Source organism: Scardinius erythrophthalmus (genome assembly GCF_964197995.2).
Source record: "Scardinius erythrophthalmus genome assembly, chromosome: 1".
NCBI lineage: Eukaryota > Metazoa > Chordata > Actinopteri > Cypriniformes > Leuciscidae > Scardinius > Scardinius erythrophthalmus.
Window position 1 is genome coordinate 28111725 of NC_138221.1, and position 25792 is coordinate 28137516.

A 25792-nucleotide genomic window follows, 5' to 3' on the forward strand; every position below is an offset into this window, starting at 1 on the left:
ATATCACGTCAGGGGGGGCACATTGACACATCCACTTTAACCATTGGTTGATGGCAATTATAAAATGAATTGCACTCCAAGGGCAGCCAGTTTTAATCTGGAGTGGTATTGGATGAGTGAGCTGTTCTCCACAGATTACTTCAATAAAGGAGCCACTATATACATCTTTCACTATGTCTATGAACAGTTGAGGTAGCTGTATTTCCTCCAGTGATCTGATCATGACATCGTGAGACAAAGTTCCAAATGCATCTCTAAAGTCTAAGAAGACTGAATACAGCCTACATGACTCATGCTTAAAGTCGTCTATCCCTGTTTTGAGGCAAAATACATGCTCGTTCATCCCTTGTCTATTGATGTATGCCTTTTGCTTAGTGGATAAGATGTCAGCTTCCACCAGCCAAGGGAGAACTCTGGCCAGCCACACACACACACACACACACACACACACACACACACACACACACACACGTACACACTTTCTCTCGCACACTCACTCACACTCTCTCTCTCTCTCTCTCTCTCTCTCTCACGCACGCACGCACGCACTCACTCACACACATGTACACATTCTCTCTCACGCACACACACACTCTCTCTCACACACTGTGACTGTTTTTCAATGGTAATGATGGTCTTGTTCTGGTGTGTGTGTGTGTGTGTGTGTGTTCAGCATGATTTTGAGAAGACTCGCTCCAGACACGACCAGGAGGAGAAGCTCATCATCTCGGCCTGGTACAACATGGTGAGAATATTCCAGATCAGTCAGAACAGCTCGTGACCTGTCGTGTTTTACTATTATTCAAATACTAGTATGGCTTTATTCATATTTTGTTAACACTGAACAACGATGAATGGGACCTTAAGTTTTACCTAAATATTAATTAACTAACAAAAGCAATACATTTGTTACAGTATTTTTTCATCTATAACATGATTTATCATTGTAAGTTCAAATTAACATTAACTAATAAATGCTTTAGAATTCACCGTCGGTCAGACGTTGGATTTTGGTTGAAAATGAAAGTCGGGTTGACGTCTAAATCCAATGTTTGTTTGCCGTCAAGCTCCAACGTTGGGCAGTCGTTGAATTCTGGTTGGAATAAACCAAACAAAAAGGTGAAATGCATGGTCGTACACTTATTACCAGCTTCACTTAAAGCTAACCAGATTTACTTTATTTAATTTCTGGTTTAAAGAAATAATATTTTGTATTTTAAAGTCACCATGATGGTGGTTAGCGTTTGCTTTAGTTGTGCTCTTGACCCTTGACTTTTTAATGTAATATTTCTCTGGCTGCTATAATTGTGTTTATAAAGTACATGTGTTATAGCAAAAAAAGCCATGAGAAAATGAGATCAGGTGATGATGGCTGTTAATTGATGATGACAACGATATCATCATGTAAATGCTTGAATCCCTGATCTTATTCAGTGTCTAATGCTTTGATTATATAGGACTTGTGGTTTTAAAACTGTTTTATTCATAACAGAAGTCAATTGATTCTACAGCATATCTAGTAGTTTTAACAAATAATATTTTTTAGTTTTTAAAAACTATTTAGTGCACATAAACCTTTAATCTATGGCAGTATTCAGACACACACAGACATCAAGAAACAGCATATGAATCTCAACAATGGTGACAATCAAACAAAATATCCAGATAATCAGATCAACTGCATCATTTATTAAAGCCACAATGCATGCTGGGAAATATGGGTGAGTTTTGATTGGTGGTACCCAGCATGCACTGCAGCATGAAGCATTTCATTGATTGTCACCATTGTTGAGAGTCATACACTGATTCTTGATGGCAAAGGAATAATGTAGAAGAGAAAGTTTAAAGGACTAAACGTTTTTAAAATCCTTTACATTTTGATAAACAACACTGCTTTCATGCTGTAAAATTAAATGTCTTCTATTATAAAACCACATTAAAACCACAAATCCTATATAATCAAAGCATTAGACACTGAATATGAACAGGGATTCAGGCATTTACATGATGATATCATCATCATAAATAATCAGACAACTTCACCTGATCTCAGTTTCTCATGGCTTTTTTAGCTACAACAGTTGTGCTTTATATACACACAATTATAGCAGCCAGAGAAAATTTATATTAAAGAGTCAAGGGTCAAGAGCACAACTAAAGCAAACTTTAAAATGCAAAATATGATTTCATTAAACCGGAAATTAAATAAAGTAAATCTGGTTAGTTTTAAGTGAAGCTGGTATTAAGTGTACGGCCATGCATTTCACCTTTTTGTTTGGCAAAATGACATCAGCAGAGGTCAAAATCTTGACATCAAATTGACATTTACACTCTGACGTCAATATGACTTTCATTTTTGACCTATTTCGTGATGTAATTTTGACATCAAGGTGCCCACTGGGGTGTAATATTCAGTTCCAGTGAAAATCTGTTCTAGTTAATGGAGTAGGCTACAGGCTACACAGGTGATGTTGTGTAATATTCAGTACCAGAAAACTCCACCCGCTGGAGCAGTTTCTTACAGTAACTGAATATTACACAACATCCCCTGTTCAGTTTTGAAAACTGTAGCCTACTCACAGATTTGTGGCCTATACCTTATTTTAGAAATCTGTTTTTCTATATTGATTTGTTGTGTATTGTTAAGATGAATACAACTGTCTTAACTGAATTTTTCTATGATTTGGCGATGGGGTGTATATGACATGAAACCGCATGTGGTTGAACTGAACGAGAAGCGCAGCGCCGCGTTGTGTCTAGGACAACTCGAGGTATCGCACACCGGACGCGCACTTTCTCAGTTTATAGCCATATTGTTATGTTTAAGGACATCATGGAATTTAGATAATGTCTGTACTATGTTATAATTGTACTGTACAATTAAATACAATCGTTGCAAACTAAAGTCTGCAGTCTGAACACCTCAGAGCGTCCGTTAACTGAATGAATGAGAATATCACCTGAAAATCCGATAACATCAGCAGTTTTCATCCACGCATCTGATTTCTATAAATGAATGTAAAACTAAATGTATATGGCAGCACAGGGTCAAGTCAGTATACATTTACGTCGGTTTGAGACAAATAAATGTATATTTAATATAAAACTATGTAAATGGTACTCTGTGAGGCGGCAGGATTTTGAACAAGGTCCTGAGCCGTTGCTGGGCGCCGCGGACAGACGGCGAATGGCGCCGCCGGTGTGTGTACACTTATAGAGAATAATGTGTTCGAATTTTAAAGACGTGGCCCTGCGTTTCTCGTCCGGTGTGCGACCCCCCCCTTAAGAAACAAAGTGGGAATTTGGAAAGAATTAAAGTGGGAATTGCAAAGAAATTAACTCAGAATTGCGAAAAAATGCAAGTCAGAATAGTAAGAAACAAAGTGGGAATTGCGAAAAATTAACTGAATTGTGAGGTATAAAGTCTGAACTGCGGAAAAAAAATGAAGTCAGAATAGTAAGAAACGGTGGAAATTGTGAGACATAAACTTAGAATTACCTTTTTAATTTTTCTATTCCGTGGTGGAAACAAACTTCCATAGAGGAGCAAGCTGAATTGTTAAATTCTGAATTGCGTGAAACAGTCATAATAATAAAAAAAACAAAGTGGGAATTGCGAGACAATGTGGGAATTGAAAAAAAAAACCTCAGAATTGTGAGAGATAATGTCTAAATTGTGAGAAAAAAAAAATAGTAAGAAACTAAGTGGGAATTGCGAGAAACAAAGTGGGAATTGCAAAAAAATAAACACTGAATTGCAAAAAACAAACACGGAATTGAGAGATATATTGAGTCTGAATTGCGGAAAAAAAACAATGTTGGAATTGCGAGAAACAAAGTCGGAATTGCTTTTCTATTCCGCGGTGGAAACAGACTTCCATAGAGGAGCAAGCTGAAATAATTTTCTGTAAACTCAACAGCACTTCACAGATATGCTGCATGTTGTGCATTTAGTATTCGACTGGAGCTCTACAATCCCCCCGTTCCTGTCATTAACCGTCCGCTCTCTCCGTCTCTGTGATCCTCAGGGAATGGCTCTCCATCAGAAGGTCGCAGGAGAGCGATCCGGATCCAGTTCAGGTTCAGCTCAGTCTTTCCTGGCCCAGCAGAGACAGTCGACACACGCGCGCAGAGGCCTGGCCCGTCTGCAGCCCAGATGAACACACACACACACACACACACACACACACACACACACACACACACACACACACACACACACACAAACACACACGCACGGCAGTGGCCTAATCATGACTTCTCTTTCAGCACTTTGTGATCGTCCTGCTGAGAACGTAATTATTATTATTTTATCGTCTTTTAGATCAAGTTTTGTTTATTTTTAGTTGACCCGAGTCAGTATGTAGTTGTGTGTCTTATTTTAGTGTTGGACTGCAGGAGCGAATGAGTTTAATGAAGTAGATCAAAGTTTTGATTGTTTTAATGATGTTTTGAGGGTTTTATTAATGTTGTACGGTAGCTTTCTGTGTTCATCAGGGTAACGGTGCATGTGTGAATGCACTTAAAACACTCAGTGCCTTCAATCATCCCTCCTCTGACAGCTGTCAATCATCTGTGTGACAACTCATCACAAACCAAACTCTCAATGCTGGGATGCCTTGAATGCATCGAACAAATGAAGTGCTTTTTTTTTTAAATATATATAAATAATTCTCATTTAATCATAGTTTGATTGTGTCTGATTAAATGTGAATGTGGAGCTGGAAATGACACTAATCTGAGATGAACTGCTGGAGGATCTTTTACCCGCACATGTTGTCATTTGCATGTGAAAACTGTTGCTGCTTCACCATTTTTATGATGGTTGTTTTTTTAACTTCACCAAAGTCTGCTGCTGAAAGACGATCCTGTAGCTTGTATTTATTGATCTTCAGATCTTCACTACTGTACGTTCAGAAACACTACTAATCTCACTCTTATCAGTCCAAACACTGAGGTTTGTTAGCTCACTTCAGAGGTACGATCTCCAGATGTGTGTTTGTTCTGCAGTTTTTCACTGTTTTTTGTTTGCTCTATGAATGTTCAGTCACAGAGATGATGTTCTGTTTGTGTTTTATCACAGTGTTTTCATTGTTCAGTCATGTTTTTGGTGTTGGACTGATGGGGTCGGTACATAAATCACTTTAATCTCACTGTCCTTCTCTTTGCACTACAATAAACGAGATTATTGGTACAAAAATAATCCGTTTTTGTGTGAGTTCATTGTGACATCAGCTAAAGAGGTGTATGTATTTAAATAAAGCCCCTCGAACTTGCATATGGACATATTTTGAGGTCATCATTCCATAGTCACACAGCCTGTTTATTTTAATTGGGTGCTATAAGTAGCCTAGGGGAAGTTCTTACAGAACGTTTTTCCTTCTAGGCCGGGAGCCAGGTCCACTCCTCAGGATGTTTTTTGCTACCTTTTTTCACTATTATTTCCTATTATCTTATACCTTGGGCCATCACAAGTTAATAATGACCACCCCCAACTCGGCCCCGTTTGGTCTCAGGGGCCTAAAAACACCCTTTTTGGGAAAAGCTTTTGGTGGAATGATGTAATTGTGAATATAAAGGTACTGCAGCAACATAAATGGCCATATAACCCTAAAATTTTGCATGGTGTATCCTGATACATAGAGGAAACTAGAAAAGATTCTGGGCATTGCTGCCTTTTTTCTGTCAAATATCACCCTCAACATGCCCCAAAAGACTAAAAAATGGCTGTCCGCCTGACAAATTGTCATCAAAAGTGATTATTTTCAAGCATTTTATTATATTAGTCTTTTGGGGCATGTTGAGGGTGATATTAGATAAAATTGTGCAGATTACAAGCAATATTATTAATTATATGTAACACATTAGAATTGAGTAAAAATTAATCAAATTAATTCCTTAAAAGTTAACCATTTAAAAAATTTGAAACAAAACATATCTGAATAACAGACAGACGTCAAAGATGAATTAAGAACTCTTTATTTTGTATTGCCAACATTGAAGACACCTGGTGTTAACAAACAGAATCACTGAAGGAGAAAACCGTAATTTAAAGTTACCATCATGGGGATGTGTGTTTTAGTTGGGCTCTTTACCCTTAAATCATTAACTTTAGATTTTGTTTGACTGCTGTATTTGAGTTATAACACCCAGATGAACAAATAGAAAAGGTGATCTGATGATGTTGGTTGTGATTTAACATTATCATTATTTCACAATCATTAGACCTGAATCATTGAACTCATATAGAGCCCAATTTCTGAGTTAGATTTACTTTATTAATTATAGCAGCACTGTCCATGTACAGCATAATATTTTTAGCCTTTTCAATGAAATCCATATGATCAAATCAATAAACAAAACAAAAAAAAAAAAAAAACAGGCAGGCACACACTTTTTATGTATACACACAGACATTAAGAATTCACGTATGAATCTCAGCAATGGTAACAAACAGATCACAAGCTCATTATTTATTCATGCAGCAATGCATGATGGGAGCCATGAATGAGTTTTGATTGGTGGCACCCAGAATGCACTGCAACATGCTTTATAATTGTCACTATTGTTGAGATTCACAGGCTGATTTAGTTTAAATTTAGTAAATTCAACTCAAAATAGTTTAGCTAAAATGATGGATATAATGAATCTGAAATTACTTATATAAGTACACTCAAATTAAAAAATATATCTGAATTTAGATGAATTTATTTCGTGCAACCCCTTGACACAATAAAATTAAGTAAAGTCAACATGACATTTTTTCAGTGTAGATAGATAGATAGATAGATAGATAGATAGATAGATAGATAGATAGATAGATAGATAGATAGATAGATAGATAGATAGATAGATAGATAGATAGATAGATAGATAGATAGATAGATGTGAAAAGGCTGTGAAAGAGCAAGGTCTGAGTCCAAGGTAAGACTGACCCTCTTCTAATGCAGTTGCTGATCAGCACATTAGTTCCTCTTTCCGATCTCATTCCAGCAGACTCGAGAGACAAAGACATATCTTTCTTTTGTGGTTTCACACTGGAGAGGATTGTGTACAGATTGTCTTCACACCAAATGTGTCAGAAAGTTGTTAATCTTAATATAAAACACAAGTCAGAACTGCTGCACAAATCCCTTCTGCAAGATCTTCAGCTGATATAACATTAGTTTATTACTTTATTCTGAGACATTCGAGCATTTGTTGTCTGTCTAACGGGAACTTAAAGACTTCCCCTCATCTAACAGCAAGTACAAAAGTTCACCCTAAGTCAATCAGCTATATTTGAGGCATAAAGATTATTAAAAATAAAGTATTAAACATACATTTTAAATGATAATAATGGTAAACACATCAAAATTATAGTTATGATTAACACATCAACATAATGATGATTTCTTAAAATATGATTACATTTGATTAAATGTTATTTAAGATCTAAATGATTGAATGATAAAACCATAAGTAAATGATAAAACATAAGTAGATAGATAACTTTTCCTTTTCCTATTTCATCAATTAGTAAACCAGAAAGCTTGAAAAAGAAGTAGGTGTGCAGTTGATAAACTGATTAGTCTTCCAGGACAGCAAGTCGAACTGTAGGTCCAAATTATTGCTCATCTCAGCTCTTCTCAATCCTGAAAATAACTTTTTAAAGCTCTTTAAGGAAGAAAAGGTTTATTCAACAATTCCTGACTCTTATTAACACTCGTTATCCCTATGCACAAGGAATCATGGATCTTCTTCCAGTCCTCCAGCTCAGATTTCAACAGAGCTGCTCTGGAGCGGATGAGCTTAGATTTCTTACTCTTGCTCCCTTTGGCCAGGCTTATACTCTCTTTGCTAATAAAAATGACATCGAAGCCAATAAAGAGGGCATTTAGGCAGATGAATCCAGCTCTAGCACACTTTGAAAGAGCTAGTGGTGTCCCTTTTGCCAGCTTCCCAATGTCGGGAAGGTCTGCAGCCAGTTTGGGAATGCCACTGGAACTTCGTGTCCCCTGGAGCCCGGCCTTGGTTGCAGGCGCAAACTCAGTCTGGAGTGCTACAAGAACTGAAAATGTATGTTGCACATTTTTAGCTTTGTGGCCCAATACTGCACCCGTACTTGCTTCACTAATTGCGTATTTAGCAGTGGAACTAAACCCAGCAGACTTTGATCCAGCTTTAGCAGACTTTAATCCAGCTCTAGTAGACTTTGTTGCAATCACCTCCTCAGTTTTGAGTGTTTTAACAGCTGAAGCTCCATCTACCATAGATTCAATACCTCTGCCCAATGCTCCAGAACACAGTCCCAGTTTCCCAGCTGTAATGAAACTAAACCCATCAGGCCCCTCTACATGCTCCTGTGTACTGGCCTGCTCCAGACAGTTTATAATCTTCTCCACATCCTCCATATATTGATGGAAAATATTCTGGCTTTTTTTACTATGCAAATGGTTGACTGTGTTTTTAGTGAAAACTGTGACCAAACTATTGGCTCCACTGGTCAACCCCACCACGGTACTTGCTATAGTGAGACCCAGTGACGCTCCTGCAGTGACGGGGGCCAGAACAAGACCAGCAATGGACAAACCACCCGCTACTATCCCAACCGAACTGCCAGCCACAGTGGAGATACTGGCTCCCTTCTTCATCTTGTCCAGCTTAACTGCACTCTCTTCCAGATCTGACAGACACTTCTCCATTCTAGAGTGACACTGACTGAATAAACCAATGAAGTCCTGAGCGTATTCCTGAAAAATTAAAGTCAGCTTTGTGTGCTGGTCCATCCTAGACAATAATAGAAATATATACTTTACAGCCATTTTTCACGATGCACATGAGTGTGAAGAAAACATCAGATAATAAATATAGGTCTCACCTTATTTTGCATAACAGCTTCAAATGATCAAGCATTTTTTGCATGGAGTCCTCGCTGAATTTCAAGCTGATCTTCACTACAGGCTGAGCCTTCTTACGTCTGTAGAGAGTTTCAGCAGGATTAAGAAAGACTTGCCTATATTTTAATACAGGTCTATATTTTAGAGATTATCATAAAAGCAAATAAATCCAGGTTGAATGTTTCCACTCAGTTTGGCTTTTAGGTTATTATGAATAATAAAGATGTTAAAGCTGCAGTCCGTAGTTTTCCCTCTTTGTCGCCATCTCTGTTCGAAATCTGCAATCGCAGTTATTCGCGGAATTAACAACTTTACGCGGGTTGTGCCTCGGCATGGCACAGCGCGGATGAATATGTTGAATATGATGAATATGTGCGGCTCAATGTTTTGAGGGGAATGTGCGGCTGTCAGTCACCGCGCTGGTGTGGATACTGTCATTCGCAATCACAGATTCTACTTTTTGGAAGTATGACCAACATTAGAATTTTCACCGTAAAATGTCATCTGAACCAGTAAGTAACATACACTTTTGTTCTGACCAACTAAGGGAAAAAAGCATTGCTGTAAATCATGCAGATTTAATCTAACGATTGCTTATCATATTACGTCAAACCGTGCAAATTATGCTTCGTCCTCAAATTGTTAATGTTAACAATTATCAGCATTGCGTGACTACATTTAATGCCCTTCTGATATTTATCCTTGTTTTCGCATGGGCCGTTTGCAGTCTCTCTTTTTTTCTCTGTCTGAAGTCTTTCGCGTTTGTTCGTGAATCTCCAGTTGTCACTGGTGATTGTCGTTTGAACCTTTCTGGATCCGCCATCAAAGTGATAAGTTAAATCATATCAAGTGCTGTGAGAAAAGGCTAAATCTCCACCACCAACATCCTCACACTCATAGCCTACTAGCCGGGACTCCTTCTTTATGTGTACAGATGCGGCGTAATGACACAAAGACATGCTCGAATTTCCCGCGGAAATCCACCAGTACCACTGGAATTAAATACATTATTACAAGCTTACCGTTTTGAATAGAGCTAAGGCACGCAGTTTTGAACACTGGCTGGTTATGTACTTGCTCAAAAATTTATTTTTGATCATTTTTAACCCAAAAAAGCTACGGACTGCAGCTTTAAATTAACCCCGATCTTACCCTTATATTTATAATACTTACCTATAAGTATCTTCAGACCCCAAATCACTCTCGGATCTGTGAGGGAAAAAAATAAATGTAGATTTTTTTTTTTAATTATTGATCTAATTATGGAATTAAGTCTTTGATTTAGTTGATTTAGTAAACACCACTGAGATTATTTTGATAATCTGTGTATTAACATGTATATAATCAAAATACTATCCTTTTAAAATAAACATTGTATGAATGTCAGTACTAACTTTTTCTCCATTCTCTCACAAATCAGTTTTGTGATTTGTATGTATTTGTCTAATTGAAAGTACAGGTCATCCAAGTTACTGAGTGAAGGAAGGAAGAAGGTTTTTGCATTTCGTTTTAACTGGATGAGGAGAGGAGAGGACTTTCTTGCAGCTGTGATGACTGATCGCACACTTTTAGGACTCTTGTTCTCAGGCAAGAAGCTCTGTCCAGTGAAGACAAACGGTGAGGTGACTGCGAGATTCTCCACTGCATCCAGGAAGATGTCAAGTTCCTCCAGCCCCTGAAGTGTGTTCTCCAGGACAGCTCCCAGTTCCTTTTCCAGCTTCTTATTTTTGGACCCTGATTTTACAGTATTCTTCAGGTACACCCTCAATGCCTTGGCTTTAAAATTTGAGCGCTTTAGATACTTTAACTTATGACTGACTTGGTCTGCTCGGTCCTCGATGTCTCTCATCATCTCCAGCTCTTTCTCTCTCTCATGGGTCCATATTTGTTGTTTGTCACAGAAGTCCCTCACTGTCTCAATGTAGTTGAGTGTGTCCACTACATACTCTGACAGGAGCTCCTGTAATTGTTCCCTGCGTTATAGAATAAAAACAGAGCAATTTACGTTGTAACAATGATATTTAATCTCTGAATAAATATGTGTATAATACATTTCAAAACAATGTAATCAATACAGCTTTAACTACTTTGTAGGTTATTCTGAGCAGGTTTGGCAGATTTCAGAGAAACGTTTCCTTCCTACCAATCAAAAGAGCAATAAAGCAAATTTGTTCATCTGAGATACAACAGCCAAACAAAATCTAAAGGTAATGATTTAAGGGTCAAGAGTCCAACGAAAGCAAACACTGATCACCATAACGGTGTCTTAAGAAATTAGATTCTCTCCTTCAGTGATTCTGCTTGTTAACATCAGGTGTCTTCAATAATGCTCAATCATCACTAAATTAATCACTTAAAGGAGAAGTTCACTTTTAAAATGAAAATTCTGTCATCATATACTCACCCTCATGTTGTTTCAAACCTGTATGAATTTCTTTCTTCTGCTGAACACAAAGGAAGATATTTAGAAGAATGTCAGTAACTAGAAAGTTTTGGGTCCCATTGACTTCCATAGTAGGAAAAAATATATACTATGGAAGTCAATGGTATCTAAAACTGTCTGGTTACTGATAATCTTCTAAATATCTTCCTTTCTGTTCAGCAGAAGAAAGAAATTCATACAGGTTTGAAACAACATGAGGGTGAGTATATGATGACAGAATTTCCATTATAAAAGTGAACTTCTCCTTTAATTATCTCATTAACTTTAACACTCATATTTTAACACTTTAACACTCTTGAGTCTGGAGCCATATAAACTCCCAGGAGAGTTAATTTAACACTGGAGTTTTTGCTGTGTATATTCAGTAAAATAACATGTCTGAGCATGTTCTTTTGAGAACAAGTGTGTGTGTGTGTGTGTGTGTGTGTGTGTGTGTGTGTGTGTGTGTGTGTGTGTGTGTGTGTGTGTGTGTGTGTGTGTGTGTGTGTGTGCACCTCAGTAGGATCAGTAGTACATTAACTATAGGTTAATGTTTATACCTAAGTCAAAGAATCAGAAACTTTTATCAAGCCAAGTTTTCCGCATTACCCACACTCCCTGTTATATATTCCTCTCAACAAGAAAAGGTGTTGGATCATCACCAATAGGAATGTTCTCAAAAGAGCATGCCCACACAGCAAAATCCCCAGTGTTAAATTAACACTCCTCAGTGTACATATGTGTCCACACTACAGAGTGTTAAAATTAACACTAAAGCAGTGTTGAAGTTAATGAGATAATTAAGTGATTAATTAAGTGATGATTGGCCATTAGTGGTGACACCTGATGATAACAAGCAGACTCACTGAAGGAAAGAGAAACAAGAACAGAAAAAAGAGAAACACAAGAACTACTGACTTCGAGCCATTATTGCACTTATTATTTCACCAGTTTGACTTTATTTCTGTCATACATCTACACACGGTCTTATTTAGATTTAACAGAAGTTTAGATGGTAATGTTTTATGGAATGTTTCGTGATCACCATTATGGTGATCAGTGTTTGCTTTAGTGGGGCTCTTGACCCTTTCCTTTTTAATATGAATTTTTCCCTGTCTGCCCCAACTCTGTGTTTATAAAAGTATATGTGTTGTGGCAAGAGAAACTAGGACTTTGGCTGTGTTTCCTAATAGCATCGCAAACCTAATTTGATTGTATAGACCATTTGTTGCAGTTGGTCTGTGATCAAGTTAGGCTTAAGATGCTTTTGGAAATGCAGCCCTGGTTGTGTTTCGCTGATGAAATTATTCACTGATCTCCCTCAGCATTATAAACTGATTATCCAAATGTTTTATTAATTTTTCACTACAGTAGTTACTTCCAGGAATGTTTAAGAATCCTGAAAGTTTTAAAATCACACACAGACATCAAGAATCTACATATGAATCTCAACAATGGAGACAATCACACAAATGCTTAATGTTGCAATGCATGATGGGAGCCACCAATCAGAACGCATCAATGGCTCCCATCATGAATAAATTATGCAGCTGAATTGTCCTGTAATTTTCATTGTTTTTTCTGTTGGCTTTTATTTTGCTATTGTTTTGTTCTGGCTTTAGTAGCTTGTTTTGTGATGTTCAGAGTTGATCAATTTGTCACTAGTTTGTTTATTGTCACCATTGTTGAGACTCATATGCTGATTCTTGACGTCTGTGCGTTTAAACACAATAACTTCTTCGCACACAGTTTTTCAAAAATGTTCACATTGCTGTTGTATCTCAAACTGTAGAATCTCAGAGCTACAATCGCCAATGTTAAAACGAAGCGTCAAGCATATAGTCTAAGATGTAGACTCTGAACAACATCAGTGAATCAGGTCATTAAAAAATGATAATGTCATTATTATCATCATAACATATTGTGAGCAGGTCATGTTTTTTCTTGCAGTATCAAATGTGCTTTATTAACACAATGTTGGAACAGTCAGAGAAAAACTAATATTAGCAAAATGAAAAGGGTCAAGAGCCCAACTAAAGCAAACACTGACCACCAAAATGGTAACTTGAAAAGAAAAATTCCATAAAACATTACCGTCTAAACTTCTGTTGACTCTCAAGAACTTTTGTCGATGTATGACAGAAATAAAGTCAAACTGGTAATAAGTGCAACAATGTGTAATGGCTCAAAGTCAGTTGTAGTTCTTTTGTTTCTATTTTTTCTGTTATTGTTTTTTCTCTTTCCGTCAATGATTCTGCTTATTAACATCAGGTGTCACCACTAATAGCCAATCATCACTTAATTAATCACTTAATTATCTCATTAACTTCAACACTGCTTCAGTGTAGGGCTGGGCGATATATCGCACGATATTGTTATGCGCATCTCATCAGTAAAGCCGGTTCCTTGATTAGTAGTAAATCGCCTTCACCTGCTTTCAGATGGAGCGGCATTTACTACAAAGAGCCGTAGTTAACTGACAAGCTGAGCCATATCGCATTAATATCTCGGACGTATCGCCAGCGATAATTAATGCGATATGGCTCAGCTTGTCAGTTAACTACGGCTCTTTGAACACAGCAAAAACTCCAATGTTAAATTAACACTCCTGGGAGTGTATGAGTCCGCACTCAAGAGTGTTTAAGTTGATGAGATAATTAAGTGATTAATTTAGTGATGATTGAGCATTATTGAAGACACCTGATGTTAACAAGCAGAATCACCGAAGGAGAAAATCACAAATTGTAAGTTACCATTATTGTGATGGGTATTTGCTTTAGTTGGGCTCTAGACCATTATATGTTTACTTTAGATTTTGTTTGGCTGTTGTATGAGTTATAGCTGCCAAATGAACAAAGAATAAAGTGATCTGATGGTGTTGGTTATATTATGACAATCATCACTGAACTTCTTATTTGCTTATTTCTGACTTAAATTTATGTTGTCGACCACAGAATAACTGTGATTCTGCATAAATATCCAGAATTTTAGATGTAATATAAAGGATTTATTAAAAGTTGTTTAAAAAAAAAAAGAAATCTTTCTTTTAGGCACACACAGACGTCAAGATTCAGTCTATGCATCTCAACAATGGTGATGAGCAGAATATTCAATTACGAAAAGTAAATTACATAAACAATTCAGATCATAATTTATTCATACCGCAATGCATGATGGGAGCCATTAACCCTCTGGGGACCAAGAACGCGCCGGCGCGTTTTGCTCGTTTTTTTTTTTAGCAATGAAAAATAAACACAAAATGCTCTGTTAATTTTGATCTTTAATTTTCGTGTTCTACATCAATCGATCCTATTCAGTTTCTTTTTTTTTTCTGTATACTCACAATAAAGATAAAGTGTTTTGCTTTTTGACAAATAAAGAAACTTTAACATGATGCGATGTCTGCCTTCTCTCTGTCCGTGAACTCCCATTTGAAACGCGTTCGAAAATGATCTATAACTCCGCGAAAATTCAGTCAAACAGGCAAACAGACCCACGGGCATAAAGCTTGAGATCGCAGCTTTTAAATGAAGTCATTTATATAAAAAACAAATATTATCAGCTTCTGTAATCTGTATAAAAAGAGAGCGATTCCAGTCGAGCTTCTTACGAGCTCATTGACTTTAATTCGTTCACGCCTACTCACGGAGCGCGCTATTCACAAGATAATGTGCTAAGCCATCTATGCAAAACAGGTAAACGCCCCCAAGCAAATGTATTAAACGCTTCAAGTTTCATCATTTCGTCACCTGCGCGTTGGGAAGATGACACGGTACACCGGTGCGGAAGCCCTTCAGTTCGTCCTGGATACTAGCGACGAAGAGTCCAGATTTTCATCAGAAGAGGAGCGCGACTACTCTGATGACGACCGTTTGTATTTTGAAGAGCGACTTGATGCAGCCGTGGATAGAATTTCGGATGAGTAAGTATGTATTCTTACTTGCATTAGTTGACAAGTTATTCAAAACATGAGCTTACATATTATACAGGCTGGACTTGCCATCCAGAGTATTGACATTTGATATCTACCTTTATTCAACACGATCTAATGAAAGTGCATATCTATACCATGAATTTAATATCTTGTACCATTTCAACATCAAAAATGTTTTGTTTTGTTTTTTTTGTGTACATATGCTACACCCCTTGGTTAGGAAATTTGTATTTGTATGTGTAGCCTAAATGATATGTTTAGATCATTATGTATGAAAGATAGTAGGGCTGGGCGATTTAAATCGCGATATTGTTATGCGCATCTCATCAGTGAAGCCGGTTCCTTGATTAGTAGTAAATCGCCATCACCTGCTTTCAGATGGAGCGGCATTTACTACAAAGAGCCGTAATTAACTGACAAGCTGAGCCATATCGCATCAATATCGCGGACGTATCGCCAGCGATATTTAATGCGATATGGCTCAGCTTGTCAGTTAACTACGGCTCTTTGTACACAGCAAAACCTCCAGTGTTAAATTAACACTCCTGGGAGTGTATGAGTCCACACTCAAGAGTGTTTAAGTTAATGAGATAACTAAGTGATTAATTTAGTGATGATTGAGCATTATTGAAGACACCTGATGTTAACAAGTAGAATCGCTGAAGGAGAAAATCGCAAATTGTAAGTTACCATTATTGTGATGGGTAGTTGCTTCAGTTGGGCTCTGACCCTTTTATGAATACTTTAGATTTTGTTTGGTGGTTGTATCTGAGTTAAAACTGCCAGTTGAACAAAGAATCAAAAGTGATCTGATGGTGTTGGTTATATTATGACAATCATCATTTGAACTAGATCACTGAACTCATTAAAATCCTTCTTTCTGACTTCGATTTATGTTGTTGGTTACAGCATAACTGTGAATCTGAATAAATGGCCAGAATTTTTGATATAATATAAAAGGATTTCTTAAAAGTTGTTTTAAAAAAAAAATTATTCTTTTAGGCACACAGAGATGTCAAGATTCAGTCTATGAATCTCAACAATGGTGAGGAGCAGAATAGTCAATTCAGATCATAATTTATTCATACCGCAATGCATGATGGGAGCCATTAATGAGTTGTGATTGGTGGCAGCCACTGCAACATGCTTTATTATTGTCACCATTGTTGAGATTCACAGGCTGATTATTGATGTATGTGTTTTAAATGAATATGTCTGAACGTCTTTTTGATCAGAACAATGTTTATTAAATATTTTGAATTATAAGTAAAGTACTGATAATCATAGGCTGAAGGATCACTAAACTGCTGCTAACAAGTTAAACCAAACTATCTCAATATGTTTCATTTTTCAGATCACAGCATGATTATGTCAAAACATAACCAACACTATAAGATAACATTTTACTTTGTTCATTTAACTGCTATAAATCAATAACAGCAGACAAACAACAGTAAATATTTAAGTAAACATATAATGGTCTAGAGCCCAACTAAAGCAAACACCCATCACCTTAATGGTAACTTACAATTTGTGATTTTCTTCTTCAGTGATTCTGCTTGTTAACATCAGGTGTCTTCAATAATGCTCAATCATCACTAAATTAATCACTTAATTATCTCCTCAGCCCTAAATGCCGCTCCATCTGAAAGCAGGTGATGGTGATTTACTACTAATCAAGGAACCGGCTTTACTGACGAGATGCGCATAACAATATCGCGATTTAAATCGCCCAGCCCTAAAAGATAGAATTTAGAAATTATTTTAGAAAGTAGGCCTAGTAGGCCCTAGGTGTTTAGATTATATTTTGACTATATAAATGCTGCCTCATTATCATTAACGATGCATACTCGCAAATATCAGTTTTAAATGTGTGTAAATGTGCTGAAATGTGTAAATATACCCAGTTAATGAAGTGCACAAATGTGTTAGGCTAATGTTTGCGGTGTGCCTCTCCGTTAATGGCCCATTGACACGCATATAGGCTTATTGCACACGTCTAAAATTATTTACATCAGTTATTCATTATAGACTAATGCTACTATAGTTATATTTATGTCATAATATTCTTCAACTTTTTTAAAAGGAATGTAGCTTCATCACTACCTCCGCCTGCAACTCGGAGTGCGCTTAGCAACACAGTCAGAAATCAGAAAGAGTAAGTACATATTTACCCACTATTTTACAGATGTTAGTTCAATTTTGTTTATACTTCGTGTTAATATTATGAGCCTGTATGACTTTATTATTTATTTTTGGAGATTGGTTGATGTTACATATGTTTTGTAACTTTTTTTAAAAGGAATGTAGCTTGTTCACTCTCGCCTTCCACTGCAACGAGGACACGCAGCAACAAAAATCAAAAAGAGTAAGTACATATTTACCTACTATTTTACAGATGTTAGTTACATTTTGTTTATATACTTAGTGATGATACAAATGCAGCCTATATGTGCCTGTGTGGCTTTGCAACAAATGTGTTGTTATGCATGCACAATATAACAATTATTGATTGGTAATGTTAATATAAAAGAGCTTATATTGTGTTGCTTTATCAGCATTGCTAAATGTCCATCAGTTATGCATGTGCTGGAATAGTACTCTGTAAAATATATGATAAAAATAGTTTTCAACTTTTTTTTAAAAGGAATATAGCTTGTTCACTCTCGCCTTCCACTGCAACTCGCAGGACACGGAGCAACGGAAATCAAAAAGAGTAAGTACATATTTATCTACTATTTTTTTTAACTACTACTTTGCAAAAAATGTGTTATGCATGCACAATATTACAATTATTGTTTGGTAATGTTAATATAAAAGAGCTTATATATTTTTTGTTTTATCAACATGCTGATTGCCCTGCCCTGACATGCTGATAGTACTTTGATCAACCTTTATTAACCTTTATTAATATTATTATTTTTATAGGAATGTGGCAAAGAGGGCCAAGACAAACATTCAGACGAGCAACAAGGAGTCCACTCTGTCATGGAAAACAGAGACTGACATTGATATGGTTCCACAGACTCTGAGCTTCCTGCCTGCCCGGGAACTTGGACCACAGCTGAGTTCTGCTGACACACACACTCCCCAGACTCTCTTCAAAATGTTTTTTACTGTGAGATACCTGCCTTTACTTTTGTTTATTTATCGCTCACAATTGCTTTGTTTATAGCCGACTGATTATTTATTTTGGTCACATTTGATTTGCTTAGAGCCCGCATCAACGGGGCATAAGCATTTACTGTGAGATACCTGCCTTTACTTTTGTTTTTACAAAATTACATTAAAACAGATTGAAAAACAAAACATTTGAATCTCCTCATTCTTTGTTCAGGCTGCCTCACCTGATGGCCCATTAGCACTTGGGGGAGCGTCTATGTCACACCCCTGGTCTGAATCTCATTAATATTGATGACCCATTACCACTCCCACGCATAAACCTCTTCTGACAAAAAAACTGTTTTACAATGTTTAAATCAATGTAGTGTTTTATGTGAACAATTAGGCAGGATGATTTTCACATAATTTTGAAGCTAGAACTTAAAGGGAAAACATCAATTAGTCAAAAGTCTTGTGGACACATATTTAATATGTGTTTTGTGTTCTTAAATCAGCAACTTTCATTTTATTTTTTTCCAATAACCACGCATAAACATTATTCTCTTAAAAATACAAACATCTACATACACGTTTCTCGCATATTATGGTAGCCCTGTTTGTGCTATATAGAGTAAATTTACACCTTTGCCATTAACATGTTTATAAATAACTGAAAAAAGCACAAATATCAAGGCATGTCAGAACATCTCAAAGGCCCCAAAAACACCGTGGTCCCCTGAGGGTTAATGAGTTGTGATTGGTGGCAGCCACTGCAACATGCTTTATTATTGTCACCATTGTTGAGATTCACAGGCTGATTATTGATGTCTGTGTTTCTAAAAATAAATATGAAAGTATTTTGATCAGAACAATGTTTATTATATATTATGCTTTATAAAAAATATACTGATAATCATAGGCTGTAGACTCACAAAGCTGCTGCTAACAAGGTAAACCAAACTATCTCAATAAGTTTTATTTTTCAGATCACAGCATGATTATGTCAAAACATAACCAACACAATCAGATCACACTTTTCTTTGTTCATTTGACTGTTATAAATCAATAACAGCAGACAAACAAAATGAATGTATAAGGATCAAGAGCCCAACTAAAGCAAACAATGATCGCCAAAACGGTGGCTTACAATTTGTGATTTTCTCACAATTCTGCTTGTTATCATCAGGTGTCTTCAATAATGCTCAAGCATCACTAAATTAATCACTTAATTATCTCATTAACTTTAACACTCTTGAGTGTTAATTTAACACTGGAGTGTTAATTTTAACACCCTGTATTGTGGACAATGTACACTGAAGAGTGTTAATTTAACACTGGGGATTTTGCTGTGTATATTTGTAATTTTACATAAATTTTTATGTAATTTAAGAAAACTGAAAAAATACTGTATGTAAAATACAATCAATTTTGTGTATAAAAAATGCGAATTACTGGAATTTGTCATTAATGTCACAATACCTAAAATAACAGCTGATTTTTTATTTTATTTTACAGATATTATTTGTAATTTTACAGTGTTTTGAGTAAAATTTAAAATGAAAGAAAATTAAATGAACGCATTACCACCTCGGGTGTGCATTATTTTTCGAATAATTCCACGGCCTGTCTTCAATTATTCCGCTTATACTACAGTTACCACACCTCGAAACATTGTTCAGATTATGTATTTCAAGACATTTGTAAAGTTTTTGTCATTAAAACGCTTTTGTATAGGACTAGTTTCTTACGCATCTAATCCCATGCCTCCGTTGCTAATTCCAAAACCTAATTTTAGAGTTAGTAACGGAGGTTTGAGCCACTGATAGCAGACTAATGCTGGGGACACACGACTACGGCCCTGTAGTATAAATGTATATGTGTATATATGTATGTATGTAATCTTAAAAAGCATCATCAACAAAAAACGTGCTATGTGTGCTAGACTAACTGGGACTCATTCATCAAAGCACTTTTGCATATATGCAAAAGTATATATTGCTGCTCTATTGTTGGCTTGATTGCTTCTATTGCTCTCCTCATTTGTAAGTCACTTTGGATAAAAGCGTCTGCCAAATAATTAAATGTAATGATGGTCATAATTCACGTTAAAAATAGAAATTAAATTTGTGTTGACTGTCTTTTTTTCCTAGTTTAATTACATTCTGATATGGCTTTTTGTTTTGGATGTAACATTGTATGATTATAGCCTAAAATATTTTGGGAAAAAATATTTGAACTAATCTTAAGATAACAAATAATAATGTACCCACCTGGTGTCCATCGTAGCCTATTTCAGAACAGTCTGTGGATGGTTAGTTTTGGTGATGAAGCTTGTCAAACTGACAAAGCTTGTCAAAGAAGGCAAGAGGGAAATCTTTTGGTTTTTCTCCAGATGGAGGTTTAAGTTTAGTTTTATTCTCTCCATTTTCTTAGATCCACCCCTCAGCACAGAGGTTCAAGCAGTGGCATGCACAGACCTCCTCCGGGGCATGGGCGGAAGGACCAAAAAAGGGCACTTATTTTTTAAACAAATTACCTTAAAGCAGTACCCGTCTGTCTGTTGTGTTTTAAAATATTTTAATGACTTCCTCACAATTATTTGGAATATCTCGATCGATGGAGAGCAGCAGTCGGTCAGAGAGCCTCTCTTCATTACCAATGAAAAGATGTTGATACAATTAGAATGCATAACACATCAAACAAAAATAAGGGAAATGATGATAATATTATACCAAACAAAACAGAGAATCAAGTAGGTAATTATGAGGAATTCATGTTTAGTTATGTTGATGTTATAAATTTTATGTATGCATTCATTAAAGTGTTAGCAATCATGAGATGAGTAACACTTTACAATAAGGTTTCATTAGTTAAGTTTATTAACATGAACTAATTATGAACTGCACTTCTACACCATTTATTAATCTTAGTTAATATTAAATTCAGCATTTACTAAAACATTATTAAAATCAAAATTAGTTAATGCACTGACTGTGACATAACATGAACAAACAATTAAAAGTTGTATTATTAACTAAGATTAACAAATAGGCCTATAGTAGCCTAACAAATGTTTTGATCATGATTAGTTAATGTTAGTTAATATGAATAATACACAAATTAACCTTATTGTAAAGTGTACTATGACATCCCCCCCCCCCCCCCAGTCATTCCTCGGGCCATGCCCCCCTCCACATTGCAAACCGTGGGACTTCCGTGTGGTTGGTTCCACTCGGGGACACAATTTTTCATTCGGGGCTCCGACAGATGATGTCATGTCACTCATAGCATCACAAGGCGGACTTGATTCCTCTGGAAATGAGGATTCTACTGCGTTGCCTCCCTTGGGAGTGCCAGTGTTAATCGAGTCAGATCCAGAGCTGACGGCCATGCTTTCCCGGGCATCTGAAAGTGTCGGTTGGACTGTACTACCAGCACTCGCCCCCAGTGCTTTTCTTCCCGGACGTGCATCAGGATGCCACCGAGTTGCGAGAGAACTCGACCACGATCCTACGCAGGGACGCTATGCCTCCCATGTCCGGGCTGGTCAATCCGCCATGCACACTACTGACTTCGCTCTATGGGCGACATCGACATCTCTGGGCCAGGTGATGTCCACAAGTGTGGTTCAGGAATAGTCGCAGCCAGGTTGATGTGAGGGTGTCTGGTAACTCATTTTCTTAGCTCCCCCATATCCCAGGCTGGGCTCTTCAGCGGTGTGGTTGAGAACTGCACCAAACAGTTTTCAACCGCCCAGAAGTAGACTGAGGCCCCTCTGCACCTTCTGCAGTCTCCTTAGTCTGCTTCCCGCCGAGGCCGCCTCCCTGTGGCTCCTCCCCTCCTGCTCCGCTGCCTTCACCGGCCCCGGGCAGGAGAAGGTCGCAGGAGGGCAGCACCGCCCGTCTCCGCCCTTTAGCCGACTAAAACGCCAGGCTAAGCAGCACTCCTGAGATGGGCAGCTTGGAGTTAGGGCTCAGTTTTTCTCAGGAGCTGGTAGCAGGGCCACTCTTTCCCCCGGTGGAGTATCTTTTGTTATGCGATTCAGTTCGCACAATCTCCTCCCCAGAAGGGGAGTCCGGGGAGTCCGTTACACTATGGAGGATGGCAATGCCCCTGTCATGCGTACGGAGGTCACTACCTTACTGGCGAAAGGTGCGGTCGAGATTGTTCCTCCAGCCAAAAATCCAGGTTCAACAGCCCCTACTTCATTGTACCATAGAAATCCGGTGGGTTACGGCCAATCCTGGACTTGTGCGCCTTGAACCGATCCCTCCACAGGCTTCCGTTCAAGATGTTCAAGGCCAAACACATTCTCGAATGTGTAGGGCCACAGGATTGGTTTGCAGCGATCGACCTGAAGGACGCCTACTTCCATGTCTTCTTTCTCCTTGACACAGACCGTTCCTACGATTTGCTTTGAGGGGCGGGCATATCAGTACGTGGTTCTCCCATTTGGTCTAGCCCTGTCTTCTCGCGTCTTCACGGAGGTCGTCGAGGCAGCCCTTGTTCCGCTACGGCAACACAGGGTTCGCATCCTGAATTATCTGGACGACGGGCTGATCCGAGCTAACTCTCAAGACCAGGTTAGCGAACACAGGGACCTAGTGCTCCGGCACCATGCTCGTCTGGGCCTTACGTGCGAGCGCACGCAGTCACTGCTGACTTGCCTTAGACAGTTCAAGGGCAAAAGTGCGGTTCCACTGAAGTTATTTCAGAGGCTCCTGGGGCATATGGCATCCACAGCCGCAGTAACGCCACTCGGACTGCTTCATATGAGACCGCTTCAGCTCTGGCTTCGCTATAGGGTCCCGAGGTGGGCATGGTAACACGGCATGCTCCGAGTACCAGTGAATCCTGCCTGCCATCAGACCTTCACCCCGTGGACGAACCTCAGCTTTCTACGAGCCTTAGAATGAGTTTCCAGGCATGTTGTTGTCTCAACAGATGCCTCCACCACGGGCTGAAGCTCCATGTGCAATAGACATGCTGCCGCGGGCTCCTGGACAGGACCCCAGCGCCTTTGGCATGTCAATTGCCTCGAGTTGCTGGCAGTACGTCTCACCCTGCACCGCTTCCATGCACTGCTCAAGGGTCGGAATGTTCTAGTTCGATCAGACAATCACTCCGAGCCATTTATAGCCCGGGAGAACTGAACTGTGCAGCTGATGAGCTCTCACAGCTTTAGCCTCTCCCTGGAGAATAGAGACTCCATCCCTAGATGGTCCAGCTGATTTGGGATCAGTTCGGGGATGCACAGGTAGACCTGTTTGCCTCCCACGACTCGTCTCATTGCGACCTGTTTTACTCCCAGACCAAGGGATTTCCTAAAAGACCAAGCATTGTATTCATCTTAACAATATACAACAAATCAATATACAGAAAAACAGATTTCTAAAATGAGGTATAGGCCACAAATCTGTGAGTACAGTTTTCAAAACTGAACAGGTGATAATATTCAGTTACTGTAAGAAACTGTTCCAGCGGGTGGAGTTTACTGGTACTGAATATTACACATCACCTGTGTATAGCCTGCAGATTTTCACTGGAACTGAATATTACACAACATCACCTGTGTAGCCTATAGCCTACTCCATTAACTGGAACAGATTTTCACAGGAACTGAATATTACATCCAAATATTGCTATGTAATCAAGCAGCATATTGTTGTGTAACTTCACCTATTGGAACAGTATTTCGCAATTTTTCACAGGAACCAGAGCATATGAGCGGAGTGGAGCGGTCAGAATCTCAGCTCATTGCTCACAGAACTGTTCACCCCTCCGCTCCCGGCTCAAAGCTACATCAGGCCGCTCCGCTCATTATCGCTCAGTGCTCACATGCACTTTCATGTTTTTGAGAGATGTGTCTTTTTAGATTCCAAAATGAATCTTTACTGACTGAAATGATGTCTCCACATTCGTTTTCTTGTACCACATTATCATTGTTAGTCAGTTTTAATAGCACAACTGTATGACTTCTCATTTTCCTTTTTGAAGTAGGCTACTTTTTGAACTTCATTATTGAGCCGAGTTTTGACTGAAAATAGTCTACTGTTGATGACTGTGCAAGACAGATGGATTCTGGGTCAGGCTTGACTGAGCATGTTTCAGACTTGTGGTGTGAGCGGAGCGAAATTGGAGCGGGAAATACCCAGCGGGCACCTTGATGTCAATTTAACATCAATATGACATCAACATTGATGTCAAAATGACGTCACGAAATAGGTCAAAAATGAAAGTCATATTGACGTCAAAGTGTCAATGTCAATTTGATGTCAAGAATTTGACCTCTGCTGATGTCATTTTGCCAAACAAAAAGGTGAAATGCATGGTCGTACACTTATTACCAGCATCACTTAAAACTAACCAGATTTAACACAAATGGGTTGAAATTTGTATGATGTGTTGATTGAGCGAGTAGGATTGGTTTCATACAAGATCTGGCAACTGGACAACCTTGGAATAATATATTGATGTGATTATTAATATAACGACGTTTGGGCCATACGGGAGTTTCACGGGAGAAATAACAAAACGGGAAGGGGAGCGGGAGATGGATGTGAAATACCGGGGAAAACGGGAGTGTTGACAGGTATGAACTCGCTGACATTTGATGCAGAAATATGTTGCTGGGAACACAATTAGTGCGGCTGCGAAGCTTGGTTTCTAAAGTAGGCTACGACACTTGAGAACTCACACCTGAATAAATAATTGTGAAAATAGATAGAAATGCAACAGTATGCCTGTAAGCGTTGAGTAGCCTACTCTATTCATACAAATAGAATGAGATAAAAAAAAGATAATTGTATCAGTTGAACTTGTAGGATACTGACAAAATTATCAGTGTTGGAGATTAACAGTATAGGCCTTAAATTGAAATATAAATAGGAACTGTATTGTTAAAGTTATTGGCTAGAATACACTGTAGATCACTGGTTATATAAAAAACTGTATTAATAGCTTACTTTGGATTAGAAATACAATCCAAAACAAATGAATTGTGATCTGAGGAGAGTTTCTGCAGTGGTTCAAATTAAAATCAGAGTTAAACAAATAATTCAAAATTAATTAGATCATGCTGCTTAAAGTAGGCTAATTAACTGAATAAATTAATATACAAATTACATTTAACAGATTTTATCATATGTGGGATACAATTTAAAATCAAGCCTCTTAACACTGTAAATTATAAGACAGCACTTTTTAAGTTTTAGTTTTAAGTTTCTTTCAAGGTATTATTTATTCTCACTGCTTTATAATGTTTGTCCTGCAAAGCTCTGGTAGTATTTTCAAAGAACTAAATTACTTTATTTTATTTTGTTTTCATTTGTCATGAGCTCTATATTTTAAGATGTAGGTGTTGATAAATCACATTCAATTAATGTGATTAATGCAAAGTTTAGCTTCAACTCAATAAACACACCTGAACCAGCTCAGCAAGTACTTCAGGATTAG

At 37.8% G+C, this 25792-nt stretch overlaps 2 protein-coding genes across 2 annotated transcripts in view; one reads left to right on the top strand and one right to left on the bottom strand.

Annotated features, from left to right (window-relative positions):
* Positions 1 to 5275, top strand: part of hook2 (hook microtubule-tethering protein 2) — a 34866-nt gene extending 29591 nt beyond the window's left edge. The window contains exons 21-22 of the mRNA XM_081379423.1: positions 674 to 745; positions 4029 to 5275. Of these exons, the coding sequence (XP_081235549.1) occupies positions 674 to 745; positions 4029 to 4160 (204 nt within the window). The 3' untranslated portion in view covers positions 4161 to 5275. The remainder of the gene's footprint in view (positions 1 to 673; positions 746 to 4028) is intronic.
* Positions 5276 to 7628: 2353 nt separating this feature from the next.
* On the bottom strand, positions 7629 to 20715 carry LOC308693480 (uncharacterized protein). The gene is made up of 5 exons (XM_081370395.1): positions 20608 to 20715; positions 10274 to 10852; positions 10053 to 10088; positions 8861 to 8959; positions 7629 to 8769 (listed from the first exon to the last, which is right to left on the bottom strand). Exons 1-5 carry the CDS (start codon positions 20616 to 20618, stop codon positions 7659 to 7661), a joined length of 1836 nt encoding a protein of 611 aa, XP_081226521.1. The 5' UTR covers positions 20619 to 20715; the 3' UTR covers positions 7629 to 7658.
* Between the last annotated feature and the right edge of the window lie 5077 nt (positions 20716 to 25792).